General features: G+C 49.5%; 1 protein-coding gene and 1 long non-coding RNA gene across 6 annotated transcripts; both read left to right on the top strand.

Moving 5' to 3' along the window:
• Positions 1–1680: 1680 nt before the first annotated feature.
• LOC133474444 (uncharacterized) lies at positions 1681–4836 on the top strand. 2 transcript variants are annotated; one of them, XR_009787500.1, is made up of 4 exons: positions 1681–1695; positions 3421–3446; positions 4095–4560; positions 4661–4836. It is a non-coding gene; the product is annotated as an uncharacterized LOC133474444 (long non-coding RNA). The 2 variants fall into 2 exon arrangements; XR_009787499.1 differs by having other exon boundaries at positions 1682–2010.
• A 2179-nt stretch (positions 4837–7015) lies between these two features.
• Positions 7016–15370, top strand: LOC133474445 (uncharacterized). Of its 4 annotated transcripts, none has more exons than XR_009787501.1 (7): positions 7016–7036; positions 8711–8736; positions 9382–9834; positions 9935–12597; positions 13963–13988; positions 14632–15094; positions 15195–15370. XR_009787501.1 is itself a non-coding variant. In XM_061766178.1 (7 exons), exons 1-4 carry the CDS (start codon positions 7148–7150, stop codon positions 10191–10193), a joined length of 942 nt encoding a protein of 313 aa, XP_061622162.1. In that variant the 5' UTR covers positions 7050–7147; the 3' UTR covers positions 10194–13155; positions 13963–13988; positions 14632–15094; positions 15195–15370. The 4 variants fall into 4 exon arrangements, 3 of the variants coding, with proteins under 3 accessions (XP_061622162.1, XP_061622163.1, XP_061622164.1); XM_061766178.1 differs by lacking the exon at positions 7016–7036 and adding an exon at positions 7050–7351 and having other exon boundaries at positions 9935–13155; XM_061766179.1 differs by lacking the exon at positions 7016–7036 and adding an exon at positions 7050–7351.
• Positions 15371–15777: the final 407 nt, after the last annotated feature.

Below are 15777 nucleotides of genomic sequence, written 5' to 3' on the forward strand. Positions count from 1 at the left end.
TATCCGCGTCGCCGAGCTATTTGTATAAACGAGTGACAACGCTTTGAAAACGAGTTACCCTCTCTCACTCCTTTGAGGGCGAAACGCAGGAGTCCGTTGAAGTGCGGACCCGAAGCGCGTGAATCGGAAGCGATGCGCTGAGCCGATGTCGCGTCGACGTGCGGAATTGTGCACGTCGAGCGAAAGGCAAACGTGTTTTGGCGCCGCTGATTGACACGGGCTTTTGTCCTAAGAAGAACGGGGAAACAGGCAGTCGTCAAAGACCGCAAATTCTCACAGCACAAAAACCCAGAGGAATTTTTACGGGGCATCGCTCGAGCTGCGCCTGCCTCATCGCGCTGGCTGTCAGCCGAAATCCCGACGCTTTCCAACGTACCGGAGGCTCCGCGATCACGCTCGTTTACGGTTAGCGGACGCTGAATACCTCGAGGCCGGGGCCGACGTTGTCGACGGGAACGAAGAGAAGTACGAGAGGCGCAGAAAAGACCTTGGCAGTGCCGTGCGAGAGGTGGAGGAAGGTGGAATAATCCTAAAACGAACGGTGCCGCCCGGCTCCTGAGAGGGAATTTACAAAGACTGGAAAGCATGGAGGAAATCGACGGGAGAGATGAAGCCGACGACAACGGGCAGGAAAAGGGACCGGACCGGACGACGACGACGACTGGTCCGAAGCCACGGAAACGTCAACCGTGAGAGAAGCCGCCGGCGTCGGTGTTCCGCCGCGTGTATCGGAACCTCGAGCGAAAGCAAAGCGTGCGTCTTTCGCGAGGTCGGAGGTCGGTGCGCACGACGCGCGTGTAACTTAACGCCACGGCCTTTCTTCTGTGACGCCGACGGTGGCGCTGGGACCGGAAGGTCTCGTCCGGTCGAATGAACCCACGCAGGGGCTACTAAAATCCTCCGCAGAGCGCCGCGACCGGCTGAGGGAGCAGACGTTTCCAAAGAGACGGACGGTTCTTCCCGCAGCCTTCGCCGGCACGGGAGCCTTCGACATTTTCCGGATCGACCGCGCATCGGCGACTCGAGCTGCCGAGAAGCCTCGAACCGCCGTACCTCGGCCCGGGCGATGAACTGGACGGAGTCGGAGCAGAGCTGTCAATTGCTGAAATGCTCATTATTGAGGAGATTTCCGTGGCGCCCAAAGATCTCTTTGCATATGTGGGCGCAAGATTGAAGCAAATCCAAGGAACGAATTCACCTTTTGGTGGAACGTCTGTTCTCGCTGTCGGAGAGGTCTATCAGCTGGCGCCTGTGAGACGGCGCCAACCTTGGTGTGCGTACGACCCGACCCGACCCGACAACTTTGAAATGATCACATGGACTGAAATCACGAGGCAGAAAGATGGCGTCCCTTTTGCTGAACTGCCGAACCGACTCCGCGTCAAAGGAACGTCCGATGAGCTGCCAGAACGAGACGGAGCTCGGCTTGCCGCAGCTTTCGCCCTCCCGGGACCGTGCCCGAAGGACACGCCGCACATCTATGCCACAAATAAACCAGCGGATAGCCATAACTCTGAAATGTTGAACCTGCTTCACCAGGGCATTGTGACAATGGATGCGCACGCCTACGAGAGAGATGACAGAACTGGCCGAAAGAAATAGAAAGCTTCCGTTTCCCAGGATCCCCTGAACGCACCGCCGGGTGCTCTCAGGTGCTCGCGCTGCTTCGTCAGAGTGTCGCTTTCCTCCTCGAAGGTAAGTGGACGTAATCGCCCTGGCTCCATCCTAATAAAGCTCCGTGTTATTTATAGTGCTTTTGTTGATAGTAAATGGTCAAGTCTGTGTCGGTCGGCTAAGCGTCTAGCTATGAGCAGTAGCAATTTAAAGGGTTTTATATGTGTATTTGTCATGCTAATGGTACGAGTCTTCCGGAGAACTCTTAGGACGCTTTCGACTTTGAAGTTCATACTGCACTGTTTGTTAACGTGGCCGCTGGAAAGCCGTCTGTCTAAAACAGTGGCATGTCCACAGTATGTCTGTGTCCTAACTTGCTGTGGGGCTCCCAACACGGTACGTGAATTTGAAGTGCATGTAGCCGCCGTCGTCTCGTAACTTACAGACGCCATTTTGTCAGTATTACGGCGGAAACGGGCTCTGGTTCCTTCAACTTTGGCCATTCGAAATTGCTCCATTTGCGGAAAAGAACAGGTCTACGCGCACGGGTATTTGTAAAATGCCCATCTATTGACTCGGTCGTCAGCAACGTCTGGCAGGAGGTAGCCCGCAAGGAGCGCTTGACTAGCCCCCGGGCTGTTCTAAAAATAGCTTAGCAGTTAGTTATGCTACTCAGGCCAGAGAAACGCCCGCCGTTTCTTCCCCCCCCCCCCCCCCCCGTTTTTTGGGCGCTGGATTCCAGGCCCGCAACTTTAGCGGCGGTCCACGAAAATCCCGGGTTTTTTTCGTGTGCGTGTGTTTTTTGTCGTCGTCGTTTTGCGCAAGGCTTGGTATCTTCAAATGGAGTGGTTGGCAAATCCCTTTACCGTGTTTGAATTTTTATTCATTCGGTTTAGATTTCCTGTGGTCGTGACAGATGAAAACCTTCATTTGTTCCTGGCGTATGCAAAATATGTTAAGTTCACGTTTAAATGATATTACATTTCTAAGAATGTCACTAAATCTCAGAAATGAGTGCTGTTTTATGTATGTATTGTATGTATGTATGTATTTATTTATTTATTTCTGTATTTATTTATTTATTTATTTCTGTATTTCTTTCTGTATTTACTTATTTCTGTATTTATTTTTTTACATTGATTTATTATTATTTTTTTTATTATAACTTCATTGGCCGTCAGATATTTACAGTACTACGTCAAAAGACATGCGACGAGGCTAAAAATAAACTAGCCTATGGATTCAAATATACTGTGCTTGCGGCGACGCAGAGTTAATGTATCTTTTCGGAACGGCGAATTATGACCTTAAAGACGATCGGCCGATCGGCATAAAATGCTCAATATCGTCCGACGCCGATCGGCCGATCGGCATAAAATGCTCAATATCGTCCGACGCCGATCGGCCGATAAAAATCGGTGTAAAGTCTCGTCCTGAGTATTTTTGGAGGTAGAAGATACAATAACCAAACTGCTCCCCTCTGAGATAATGAAGACGTCTTGGTTCGTAAACATTATCGTCCTCCGGTTCCGATGCTATTGTTGCTATGTGGCTATTGCATTGTTGGTTTGCAAACATACAAGAAAATCAAACCGTACACGTTGTGTTTTAGGTGAGAAGCAGATATCTTAAGTTCCAGTTCAGGCTTGTACAATTCGACTGACTTGCCAACTTGAAGATTCCGAATTCAATAGTTGTAACTGTAAAATCCACTGTTGAGAAATGTTCACATAAATGTATAAATTAAATGCTTTTTCTTTCTCTCTCTCTCTCTCGCTCTCTCTCTCTCTCTCTCTCTCTCTGCAGAGGACAAACCATCGCCCAGGTGTGAGGTGTGTTTGGACTCCCTGATTTCTGAAGAACTTTATAGATTTTATTTATTTATTTCACTTCTTTTTATATATATATATATATATATATATATATAATTTTTTATTTTTTTTAAACCATTATATCGCTGGTGTCAAACTCAAGGCCCGGGGGCCAGATCTGGCCTGCCACGTCACTTTCTGTCGGCCATAAGAGCACTCGTATCATACCAGCCATGCAGCGTGTTCAACCAGCTCACACTCCGGACTACAACAAAGTCGTCACGTTCTCACTTTTCATTGTCATGATTATTTAAGGCAAGTATTGCGAGTCAGTCCTTATTGTATGAGGATTTATGACCACGCATTTCGGTAGGAATGATAAATCCACAATACCTTGCACGCTTAACATGTCAGTAAAACTGTTTCCGTCATGCGTAAGTGAAAAAGTTACAATTCAATGGAATTTTTACAAAGGAAAATAAAAAATAGTGTGTCGGTCGGTCGGTCTGTATTTATTCATGTCTTTATTTCTTTCTTTCTTTCCCCCCTCTTCTTTTTTTTGTCGTCACAATCAAATAAACCTCGCACCTTTGATTTATAAGAAATCTTGGCAAGTTGTATTTGTTTGTCCTATTTTTTGTCATTCATACTTGTTTTCTTTTTCTGCAGAAGACGACCTCTTGCTGACCCCTCAATCCAACTCTTGTCGCTGCTCTATCTTTTGTCTCTGCCTTCCTTCTATCTTTCACCTCTCAAGATGTATATAAAAAAAAAAAAAAAAAAAAAAAGGGGGGGGGGGGGGGGCAAGAGATGTCAGGCTCGCAAAGTTGAACTGGGAGAAGCGTGCTCAAAACCACTCCCGGGCACCTGTTGCATCCTCTGGTGATTTCTATGCCACTGCCGCGCACTTCGGTGCGCGCAATTTGCCCGCCGCAGTTGCAAGCAACGATTTCCGTGCCTTTGCGCCATTTGAAAGCAAGGATTTCCGTGGCGCGGCTGCCGCACGCCTCGAGAACTGCGCCAGTGTCGGGGTCCCGATTTCCTCGCCCCGTCTTCGGAGAGCCGCACCTGTCGGAGACCCGATGACTGACGAGCCTGTCGAGGGAAAAGCTCTGCTGCGACACGATCGGGTGACGTACGTGTCGGCGTCTCATCGCCGAGCCCATCCGAGATATGCCGCTTCCGGAAAGAGTCGGCGTTCCGCTAATTCCGTGACATTTCTGGCTTTCCCGCAGGAAGTTGCATCACTCGACCGGCGCTGATCGAGATCTCGTTCGTGTACTTTGGCTGTTTTGAAGGCCCGAGGACGATGCACGGACAGTCGTTTGGCAACGGATGAAATTCCGGCGATTGTTCGTGGTTTGGGAAAAAAAAAAAACCAGACGTGTAAATAAACGTGTCAATCGACGTATGCTTGTTGTACTGCTTCATTTGAGTCCCAGAACCTCCGCAACAGACTCGAGTGCTTGATTTCAGAGGGAAATTTTGCAAGTTCTTGTCACCGGTCCAATTGTACATCGCTGTTTTCCGAGACCACCGAGGAAGGTACGGCTTTTCGGATCCCCGCTGCGGAGGACGCGACGGGCTTCCTGTTCCCCGTGGTGCGGCTGTCCTGTTTCTTTTCACAGCTTTAAATGATCTGATTGATAAGGTGATAGAGCTTCTCACAAGTTTGGGTACAAGTCCCTCTGCCCGGTGTGAGCTGCTGCCGCCGCCGCCGCCGCTTTGTTTTGGACCCGTTGCTGTCTCTGCCCATGACCACGAGATGGCGCCACGAGCACCGCTTGCTCCGGGAGCGGCGGACGACGATCACGCCGAGATGACGAGGGCGTCCGTATCCGCGTCGCCGAGGAAACGAGGGCTTGCCGACGGCATATGAAGCAGTGCTCTCGCAGCGTGCTATTTGTATAAACGAGTGACAACGCTTTGAAAACGAGTTATCCTCTCTCACTCCTTTGAGGGCGAAACGCAGGAGTCCGTTGAAGTGCGGACGGCTGGCCTGCCAGAAAAAATGTAAATCCGGACCCGAAGCGCGTGAATCGGAAGCGATGCGCTGAGCCGATGTCGCGTCGACGTGCGGAATTGTGCACGTCGAGCGAAAGGCAAACGTGTTTTGGCGCCGCTGATTGACACGGGCTTTTGTCCTAAGAAGAACGGGGAAACAGGCAGTCGTCAAAGACCGCAAATTCTCACAGCACAAAAACCCAGAGGAATTTTTACGGGGCATCGCTCGAGCTGCGCCTGCCTCATCGCGCTGGCTGTCAGCCGAAATCCCGACGCTTTCCAACGTACCGGAGGCTCCGCGATCACGCTCGTTTACGGTTAGCGGACGCTGAATACCTCGAGGCCGGGGCCGACGTTGTCGACGGGAACGAAGAGAAGTACGAGAGGCGCAGAAAAGACCTTGGCAGTGCCGTGCGAGAGGTGGAGGAAGGTGGAATAATCCTAAAACGAACGGTGCCGCCCGGCTCCTGAGAGGGAATTTACAAAGACTGGAAAGCATGGAGGAAATCGACGGGAGAGATGAAGCCGACGACAACGGGCAGGAAAAGGGACCGGACCGGACGACGACGACGACTGGTCCGAAGCCACGGAAACGTCAACCGTGAGAGAAGCCGCCGGCGTCGGTGTTCCGCCGCGTGTATCGGAACCTCGAGCGAAAGCAAAGCGTGCGTCTTTCGCGAGGTCGGAGGTCGGTGCGCACGACGCGCGTGTAACTTAACGCCACGGCCTTTCTTCTGTGACGCCGACGGTGGCGCTGGGACCGGAAGGTCTCGTCCGGTCGAATGAACCCACGCAGGGGCTACTAAAATCCTCCGCAGAGCGCCGCGACCGGCTGAGGGAGCAGACGTTTCCAAAGAGACGGACGGTTCTTCCCGCAGCCTTCGCCGGCACGGGAGCCTTCGACATTTTCCGGATCGACCGCGCATCGGCGACTCGAGCTGCCGAGAAGCCTCGAACCGCCGTACCTCGGCCCGGGCGATGAACTGGACGGAGTCGGAGCAGAGCTGTCAATTGCTGAAATGCTCATTATTGAGGAGATTTCCGTGGCGCCCAAAGATCTCTTTGCATATGTGGGCGCAAGATTGAAGCAAATCCAAGGAACGAATTCACCTTTTGGTGGAACGTCTGTTCTCGCTGTCGGAGAGGTCTATCAGCTGGCGCCTGTGAGACGGCGCCAACCTTGGTGTGCGTACGACCCGACCCGACCCGACAACTTTGAAATGATCACATGGACTGAAATCACGAGGCAGAAAGATGGCGTCCCTTTTGCTGAACTGCCGAACCGACTCCGCGTCAAAGGAACGTCCGATGAGCTGCCAGAACGAGACGGAGCTCGGCTTGCCGCAGCTTTCGCCCTCCCGGGACCGTGCCCGAAGGACACGCCGCACATCTATGCCACAAATAAACCAGCGGATAGCCATAACTCTGAAATGTTGAACCTGCTTCACCAGGGCATTGTGACAATGGATGCGCACGCCTACGAGAGAGATGACAGAACTGGCCGAAAGAAATAGAAAGCTTCCGTTTCCCAGGATCCCCTGAACGCACCGCCGGGTGCTCTCAGGTGCTCGCGCTGCTTCGTCAGAGTGTCGCTTTCCTCCTCGAAGGTAAGTGGACGTAATCGCCCTGGCTCCATCCTAATAAAGCTCCGTGTTATTTATAGTGCTTTTGTTGATAGTAAATGGTCAAGTCTGTGTCGGTCGGCTAAGCGTCTAGCTATGAGCAGTAGCAATTTAAAGGGTTTTATATGTGTATTTGTCATGCTAATGGTACGAGTCTTCCGGAGAACTCTTAGGACGCTTTCGACTTTGAAGTTCATACTGCACTGTTTGTTAACGTGGCCGCTGGAAAGCCGTCTGTCTAAAACAGTGGCATGTCCACAGTATGTCTGTGTCCTAACTTGCTGTGGGGCTCCCAACACGGTACGTGAATTTGAAGTGCATGTAGCCGCCGTCGTCTCGTAACTTACAGACGCCATTTTGTCAGTATTACGGCGGAAACGGGCTCTGGTTCCTTCAACTTTGGCCATTCGAAATTGCTCCATTTGCGGAAAAGAACAGGTCTACGCGCACGGGTATTTGTAAAATGCCCATCTATTGACTCGGTCGTCAGCAACGTCTGGCAGGAGGTAGCCCGCAAGGAGCGCTTGACTAGCCCCCGGGCTGTTCTAAAAATAGCTTAGCAGTTAGTTATGCTACTCAGGCCAGAGAAACGCCCGCCGTTTCTTCCCCCCCCCCCCCCCCGTTTTTTGGGCGCTGGATTCCAGGCCCGCAACTTTAGCGGCGGTCCACGAAAATCCCGGGTTTTTTTCGTGTGCGTGTGTTTTTTGTCGTCGTCGTTTTGCGCAAGGCTTGGTATCTTCAAATGGAGTGGTTGGCAAATCCCTTTACCGTGTTTGAATTTTTATTCATTCGGTTTAGATTTCCTGTGGTCGTGACAGATGAAAACCTTCATTTGTTCCTGGCGTATGCAAAATATGTTAAGTTCACGTTTAAATGATATTACATTTCTAAGAATGTCACTAAATCTCAGAAATGAGTGCTGTTTTATGTATGTATTGTATGTATGTATGTATTTATTTATTTATTTCTGTATTTATTTATTTATTTATTTCTGTATTTCTTTCTGTATTTACTTATTTCTGTATTTATTTTTTTACATTGATTTATTATTATTTTTTTTATTATAACTTCATTGGCCGTCAGATATTTACAGTACTACGTCAAAAGACATGCGACGAGGCTAAAAATAAACTAGCCTATGGATTCAAATATACTGTGCTTGCGGCGACGCAGAGTTAATGTATCTTTTCGGAACGGCGAATTATGACCTTAAAGACGATCGGCCGATCGGCATAAAATGCTCAATATCGTCCGACGCCGATCGGCCGATAAAAATCGGTGTAAAGTCTCGTCCTGAGTATTTTTGGAGGTAGAAGATACAATAACCAAACTGCTCCCCTCTGAGATAATGAAGACGTCTTGGTTCGTAAACATTATCGTCCTCCGGTTCCGATGCTATTGTTGCTATGTGGCTATTGCATTGTTGGTTTGCAAACATACAAGAAAATCAAACCGTACACGTTGTGTTTTAGGTGAGAAGCAGATATCTTAAGTTCCAGTTCAGAACTTGCCAACTTGAAGATTCCGAATTCAATAGTTGTAACTGTAAAATCCACTGTTGAGAAATGTTCACATAAATGTATAAATTAAATGCTTTTTCTTTCTCTCTCTCTCTCTCGCTCTCTCTCTCTCTCTCTCTCTCTCTCTCTCTCTCTGCAGAGCACAAACCATCGCCCAGGTGTGAGGTGTGTTTGGACTCCCTGATTTCTGAAGAACTTTATAGATTTTATTTATTTATTTCACTTCTTTTTATATATATATATATATATATATATAATTTTTTTTTTTTTTTTAAACCATTATATCGCTGGTGTCAAACTCAAGGCCCGGGGGCCAGATCTGGCCTGCCACGTCACTTTCTGTCGGCCATAAGAGCACTCGTATCATACCAGCCATGCAGCGTGTTCAACCAGCTCACACTCCGGACTACAACAAAGTCGTCACGTTCTCACTTTTCATTGTCATGATTATTTAAGGCAAGTATTGCGAGTCAGTCCTTATTGTATGAGGATTTATGACCACGCATTTCGGTAGGAATGATAAATCCACAATACCTTGCACGCTTAACATGTCAGTAAAACTGTTTCCTTCATGCGTAAGTGAAAAAGTTACAATTCAATGGAATTTTTACAAAGGAAAATAAAAAATAGTGTGTCGGTCGGTCGGTCTGTATTTATTCATGTCTTTATTTCTTTCTTTCTTTCCCCCCTCTTCTTTTTTTTGTCGTCACAATCAAATAAACCTCGCACCTTTGATTTATAAGAAATCTTGGCAAGTTGTATTTGTTTGTCCTATTTTTTGTCATTCATACTTGTTTTCTTTTTCTGCAGAAGACGACCTCTTGCTGACCCCTCAATCCAACTCTTGTCGCTGCTCTATCTTTTGTCTCTGCCTTCCTTCTATCTTTCACCTCTCAAGATGTATATAAAAAAAAAAAAGGGGGTGGGGGGGGCAAGAGATGTCAGGCTCGCAAAGTTGAACTGGGAGAAGCGTGCTCAAAACCACTCCCGGGCACCTGTTGCATCCTCTGGTGATTTCTATGCCACTGCCGCGCACTTCGGTGCGCGCAATTTGCCCGCCGCAGTTGCAAGCAACGATTTCCGTGCCTTTGCGCCATTTGAAAGCAAGGATTTCCGTGGCGCGGCTGCCGCACGCCTCGAGAACTGCGCCAGTGTCGGGGTCCCGATTTCCTCGCCCCGTCTTCGGAGAGCCGCACCTGTCGGAGACCCGATGACTGACGAGCCTGTCGAGGGAAAAGCTCTGCTGCGACACGATCGGGTGACGTACGTGTCGGCGTCTCATCGCCGAGCCCATCCGAGATATGCCGCTTCCGGAAAGAGTCGGCGTTCCGCTAATTCCGTGACATTTCTGGCTTTCCCGCAGGAAGTTGCATCACTCGACCGGCGCTGATCGAGATCTCGTTCTCAACCGCGGCAGTGAACTCTATTCGTGTACTTTGGCTGTTTTGAAGGCCCGAGGACGATGCACGGACAGTCGTTTGGCAACGGATGAAATTCCGGCGATTGTTCGTGGTTTCGGAAAAAAAAAAACCAGACGTGTAAATAAACGTGTCAATCGACGTATGCTTGTTGTACTGCTTCATTTGAATCCCAGAACCTCCGCAACAGACTCGAGTGCTTGATTTCAGAGGGAAATTTTGCAAGTTCTTGTCACCGGTCCAATTGTACATCGCTGTTTTCCGAGACCACCGAGGAAGGTACGGCTTTTCGGATCCCCGCTGCGGAGGACGCGACGGGCTTCCTGTTCCCCGTGGTGCGGCTGTCCTGTTTCTTTTCACAGCTTTAAATGATCTGATTGATAAGGTGATAGAGCTTCTCACAAGTTTGGGTACAAGTCCCTCTGCCCGGTGTGAGCTGCCGCCGCCGCCGCCGCTTTGTTTTGGACCCGTTGCTGTCTCTGCCCATGACCACGAGATGGCGCCACGAGCACCGCTTGCTCCGGGAGCGGCGGACGACGATCACGCCGAGATGACGAGGGCGTCCGTATCCGCGTCGCCGAGGAAACGAGGGCTTGCCGACGGCATATGAAGCAGTGCTCTCGCAGCGTGCTATTTGTATAAACGAGTGACAACGCTTTGAAAACGAGTTACCCTCTCTCACTCCTTTGAGGGCGAAACGCAGGAGTCCGTTGAAGTGCGGACGGCTGGCCTGCCAGAAAAAATGTAAATCCGGACCCGAAGCGCGTGAATCGGAAGCGATGCGCTGAGCCGATGTCGCGTCGACGTGCGGAATTGTGCACGTCGAGCGAAAGGCAAACGTGTTTTGGCGCCGCTGATTGACACGGGCTTTTGTCCTAAGAAGAACGGGGAAACAGGCAGTCGTCAAAGACCGCAAATTCTCACAGCACAAAAACCCAGAGGAATTTTTACGGGGCATCGCTCGAGCTGCGCCTGCCTCATCGCGCTGGCTGTCAGCCGAAATCCCGACGCTTTCCAACGTACCGGAGGCTCCGCGATCACGCTCGTTTACGGTTAGCGGACGCTGAATACCTCGAGGCCGGGGCCGACGTTGTCGACGGGAACGAAGAGAAGTACGAGAGGCGCAGAAAAGACCTTGGCAGTGCCGTGCGAGAGGTGGAGGAAGGTGGAATAATCCTAAAACGAACGGTGCCGCCCGGCTCCTGAGAGGGAATTTACAAAGACTGGAAAGCATGGAGGAAATCGACGGGAGAGATGAAGCCGACGACAACGGGCAGGAAAAGGGCGACGACGACGACTGGTCCGAAGCCACGGAAACGTCAACCGTGAGAGAAGCCGCCGGCGTCGGTGTTCCGCCGCGTGTATCGGAACCTCGAGCGAAAGCAAAGCGTGCGTCTTTCGCGAGGTCGGAGGTCGGTGCGCACGACGCGCGTGTAACTTAACGCCACGGCCTTTCTTCTGTGACGCCGACGGTGGCGCTGGGACCGGAAGGTCTCGTCCGGTCGAATGAACCCACGCAGGGGCTACTAAAATCCTCCGCAGAGCGCCGCGACCGGCTGAGGGAGCAGACGTTTCCAAAGAGACGGACGGTTCTTCCCGCAGCCTTCGCCGGCACGGGAGCCTTCGACATTTTCCGGATCGACCGCGCATCGGCGACTCGAGCTGCCGAGAAGCCTCGAACCGCCGTACCTCGGCCCGGGCGATGAACTGGACGGAGTCGGAGCAGAGCTGTCAATTGCTGAAATGCTCATTATTGAGGAGATTTCCGTGGCGCCCAAAGATCTCTTTGCATATGTGGGCGCAAGATTGAAGCAAATCCAAGGAACGAATTCACCTTTTGGTGGAACGTCTGTTCTCGCTGTCGGAGAGGTCTATCAGCTGGCGCCTGTGAGACGGCGCCAACCTTGGTGTGCGTACGACCCGACCCGACCCGACAACTTTGAAATGATCACATGGACTGAAATCACGAGGCAGAAAGATGGCGTCCCTTTTGCTGAACTGCCGAACCGACTCCGCGTCAAAGGAACGTCCGATGAGCTGCCAGAACGAGACGGAGCTCGGCTTGCCGCAGCTTTCGCCCTCCCGGGACCGTGCCCGAAGGACACGCCGCACATCTATGCCACAAATAAACCAGCGGATAGCCATAACTCTGAAATGTTGAACCTGCTTCACCAGGGCATTGTGACAATGAAAGAAAAAGAAAGCTTCCGTTTCCCAGGATCCCCTGAACGCACCGCCGGGTGCTCTCAGGTGCTCGCGCTGCTTCGTCAGAGTGTCGCTTTCCTCCTCGAAGGTAAGTGGACGTAATCGCCCTGGCTCCATCCTAATAAAGCTCCGTGTTATTTATAGTGCTTTTGTTGATAGTAAATGGTCAAGTCTGTGTCGGTCGGCTAAGCGTCTAGCTATGAGCAGTAGCAATTTAAAGGGTTTTATATGTGTATTTGTCATGCTAATGGTACGAGTCTTCCGGAGAACTCTTAGGACGCTTTCGACTTTGAAGTTCATACTGCACTGTTTGTTAACGTGGCCGCTGGAAAGCCGTCTGTCTAAAACAGTGGCATGTCCACAGTATGTCTGTGTCCTAACTTGCTGTGGGGCTCCCAACACGGTACGTGAATTTGAAGTGCATGTAGCCGCCGTCGTCTCGTAACTTACAGACGCCATTTTGTCAGTATTACGGCGGAAACGGGCTCTGGTTCCTTCAACTTTGGCCATTCGAAATTGCTCCATTTGCGGAAAAGAACAGGTCTACGCGCACGGGTATTTGTAAAATGCCCATCTATTGACTCGGTCGTCAGCAACGTCTGGCAGGAGGTAGCCCGCAAGGAGCGCTTGACTAGCCCCCGGGCTGTTCTAAAAATAGCTTAGCAGTTAGTTATGCTACTCAGGCCAGAGAAACGCCCGCCGTTTCTTCCCCCCCCCCCCCCCCCCGTTTTTTGGGCGCTGGATTCCAGGCCCGCAACTTTAGCGGCGGTCCACGAAAATCCCGGGTTTTTTTCGTGTGCGTGTGTTTTTTGTCGTCGTCGTTTTGCGCAAGGCTTGGTATCTTCAAATGGAGTGGTTGGCAAATCCCTTTACCGTGTTTGAATTTTTATTCATTCGGTTTAGATTTCCTGTGGTCGTGACAGATGAAAACCTTCATTTGTTCCTGGCGTATGCAAAATATGTTAAGTTCACGTTTAAATGATATTACATTTCTAAGAATGTCACTAAATCTCAGAAATGAGTGCTGTTTTATGTATGTATTGTATGTATGTATGTATTTATTTATTTATTTCTGTATTTATTTATTTATTTATTTCTGTATTTCTTTCTGTATTTACTTATTTCTGTATTTATTTTTTTACATTGATTTATTATTATTTTTTTTATTATAACTTCATTGGCCGTCAGATATTTACAGTACTACGTCAAAAGACATGCGACGAGGCTAAAAATAAACTAGCCTATGGATTCAAATATACTGTGCTTGCGGCGACGCAGAGTTAATGTCTTTTCGGAACGGCGAATTATGACCTTAAAGACGATCGGCCGATCGGCATAAAATGCTCAATATCGTCCGACGCCGATCGGCCGATAAAAATCGGTGTAAAGTCTCGTCCTGAGTATTTTTGGAGGTAGAAGATACAATAACCAAACTGCTCCCCTCTGAGATAATGAAGACGTCTTGGTTCGTAAACATTATCGTCCTCCGGTTCCGATGCTATTGTTGCTATGTGGCTATTGCATTGTTGGTTTGCAAACATACAAGAAAATCAAACCGTACACGTTGTGTTTTAGGTGAGAAGCAGATATCTTAAGTTCCAGTTCAGAACTTGCCAACTTGAAGATTCCGAATTCAATAGTTGTAACTGTAAAATCCACTGTTGAGAAATGTTCACATAAATGTATAAATTAAATGCTTTTTCTTTCTCTCTCTCTCTCTCGCTCTCTCTCTCTCTCTCTCTCTCTCTCTCTCTCTCTCTCTCTGCAGAGCACAAACCATCGCCCAGGTGTGAGGTGTGTTTGGACTCCCTGATTTCTGAAGAACTTTATAGATTTTATTTATTTATTTCACTTCTTTTTATATATATATATATATATATATAATTTTTTTTTTTTTTTTAAACCATTATATCGCTGGTGTCAAACTCAAGGCCCGGGGGCCAGATCTGGCCTGCCACGTCACTTTCTGTCGGCCATAAGAGCACTCGTATCATACCAGCCATGCAGCGTGTTCAACCAGCTCACACTCCGGACTACAACAAAGTCGTCACGTTCTCACTTTTCATTGTCATGATTATTTAAGGCAAGTATTGCGAGTCAGTCCTTATTGTATGAGGATTTATGACCACGCATTTCGGTAGGAATGATAAATCCACAATACCTTGCACGCTTAACATGTCAGTAAAACTGTTTCCTTCATGCGTAAGTGAAAAAGTTACAATTCAATGGAATTTTTACAAAGGAAAATAAAAAATAGTGTGTCGGTCGGTCGGTCTGTATTTATTCATGTCTTTATTTCTTTATTTCTTTCCCCCCTCTTCTTTTTTTTGTCGTCACAATCAAATAAACCTCGCACCTTTGATTTATAAGAAATCTTGGCAAGTTGTATTTGTTTGTCCTATTTTTTGTCATTCATACTTGTTTTCTTTTTCTGCAGAAGACGACCTCTTGCTGACCCCTCAATCCAACTCTTGTCGCTGCTCTATCTTTTGTCTCTGCCTTCCTTCTATCTTTCACCTCTCAAGATGTATATAAAAAAAAAAAAAAAAAAAAAAGGGGGTGGGGGGGGCAAGAGATGTCAGGCTCGCAAAGTTGAACTGGGAGAAGCGTGCTCAAAACCACTCCCGGGCACCTGTTGCATCCTCTGGTGATTTCTATGCCACTGCCGCGCACTTCGGTGCGCGCAATTTGCCCGCCGCAGTTGCAAGCAACGATTTCCGTGCCTTTGCGCCATTTGAAAGCAAGGATTTCCGTGGCGCGGCTGCCGCACGCCTCGAGAACTGCGCCAGTGTCGGGGTCCCGATTTCCTCGCCCCGTCTTCGGAGAGCCGCACCTGTCGGAGACCCGATGACTGACGAGCCTGTCGAGGGAAAAGCTCTGCTGCGACACGATCGGGTGACGTACGTGTCGGCGTCTCATCGCCGAGCCCATCCGAGATATGCCGCTTCCGGAAAGAGTCGGCGTTCCGCTAATTCCGTGACATTTCTGGCTTTCCCGCAGGAAGTTGCATCACTCGACCGGCGCTGATCGAGATCTCGTTCGTGTACTTTGGCTGTTTTGAAGGCCCGAGGACGATGCACGGACAGTCGTTTGGCAACGGATGAAATTCCGGCGATTGTTCGTGGTTTGGGAAAAAAAAAAAACCAGACGTGTAAATAAACGTGTCAATCGACGTATGCTTGTTGTACTGCTTCATTTGAGTCCCAGAACCTCCGCAACAGACTCGAGTGCTTGATTTCAGAGGGAAATTTTGCAAGTTCTTGTCACCGGTCCAATTGTACATCGCTGTTTTCCGAGACCACCGAGGAAGGTACGGCTTTTCGGATCCCCGCTGCGGAGGACGCGACGGGCTTCCTGTTCCCCGTGGTGCGGCTGTCCTGTTTCTTTTCACAGCTTTAAATGATCTGATTGATAAGGTGATAGAGCTTCTCACAAGTTTGGGTACAAGTCCCTCTGCCCGGTGTGAGCTGCTGCTGCCGCCGCCGCCGCCGCCGCTTTGTTTTGGACCCGTTGCTGTCCCTGCCCATGACCACGAGATGGCGCCACGTGCACCGCTTGCTCCGGGAGCGGCGGACGACGATCA

This window comes from Phyllopteryx taeniolatus, chromosome 2 (assembly GCF_024500385.1).
Source record: "Phyllopteryx taeniolatus isolate TA_2022b chromosome 2, UOR_Ptae_1.2, whole genome shotgun sequence".
Classification (NCBI taxonomy): Eukaryota; Metazoa; Chordata; class Actinopteri; order Syngnathiformes; family Syngnathidae; genus Phyllopteryx; species Phyllopteryx taeniolatus.

Excerpts from the sequence above, each read along its gene's own strand:
- LOC133474445 (XM_061766178.1), top strand. The coding sequence starts at position 7,148 with ATGAGCAGTAGCAATTTAAAGGGTTTTATATGTGTATTTGTCATGCTA. Across the intron at positions 7,352-8,710 it reads GCTGTGGGGCTCCCAACACG|AGCACAAACCATCGCCCAGG; the intron begins GTACGTGAATTT and ends CTCTCTCTGCAG. Across the intron at positions 8,737-9,381 it reads AACCATCGCCCAGGTGTGAG|AAGACGACCTCTTGCTGACC; the intron begins GTGTGTTTGGAC and ends CTTTTTCTGCAG.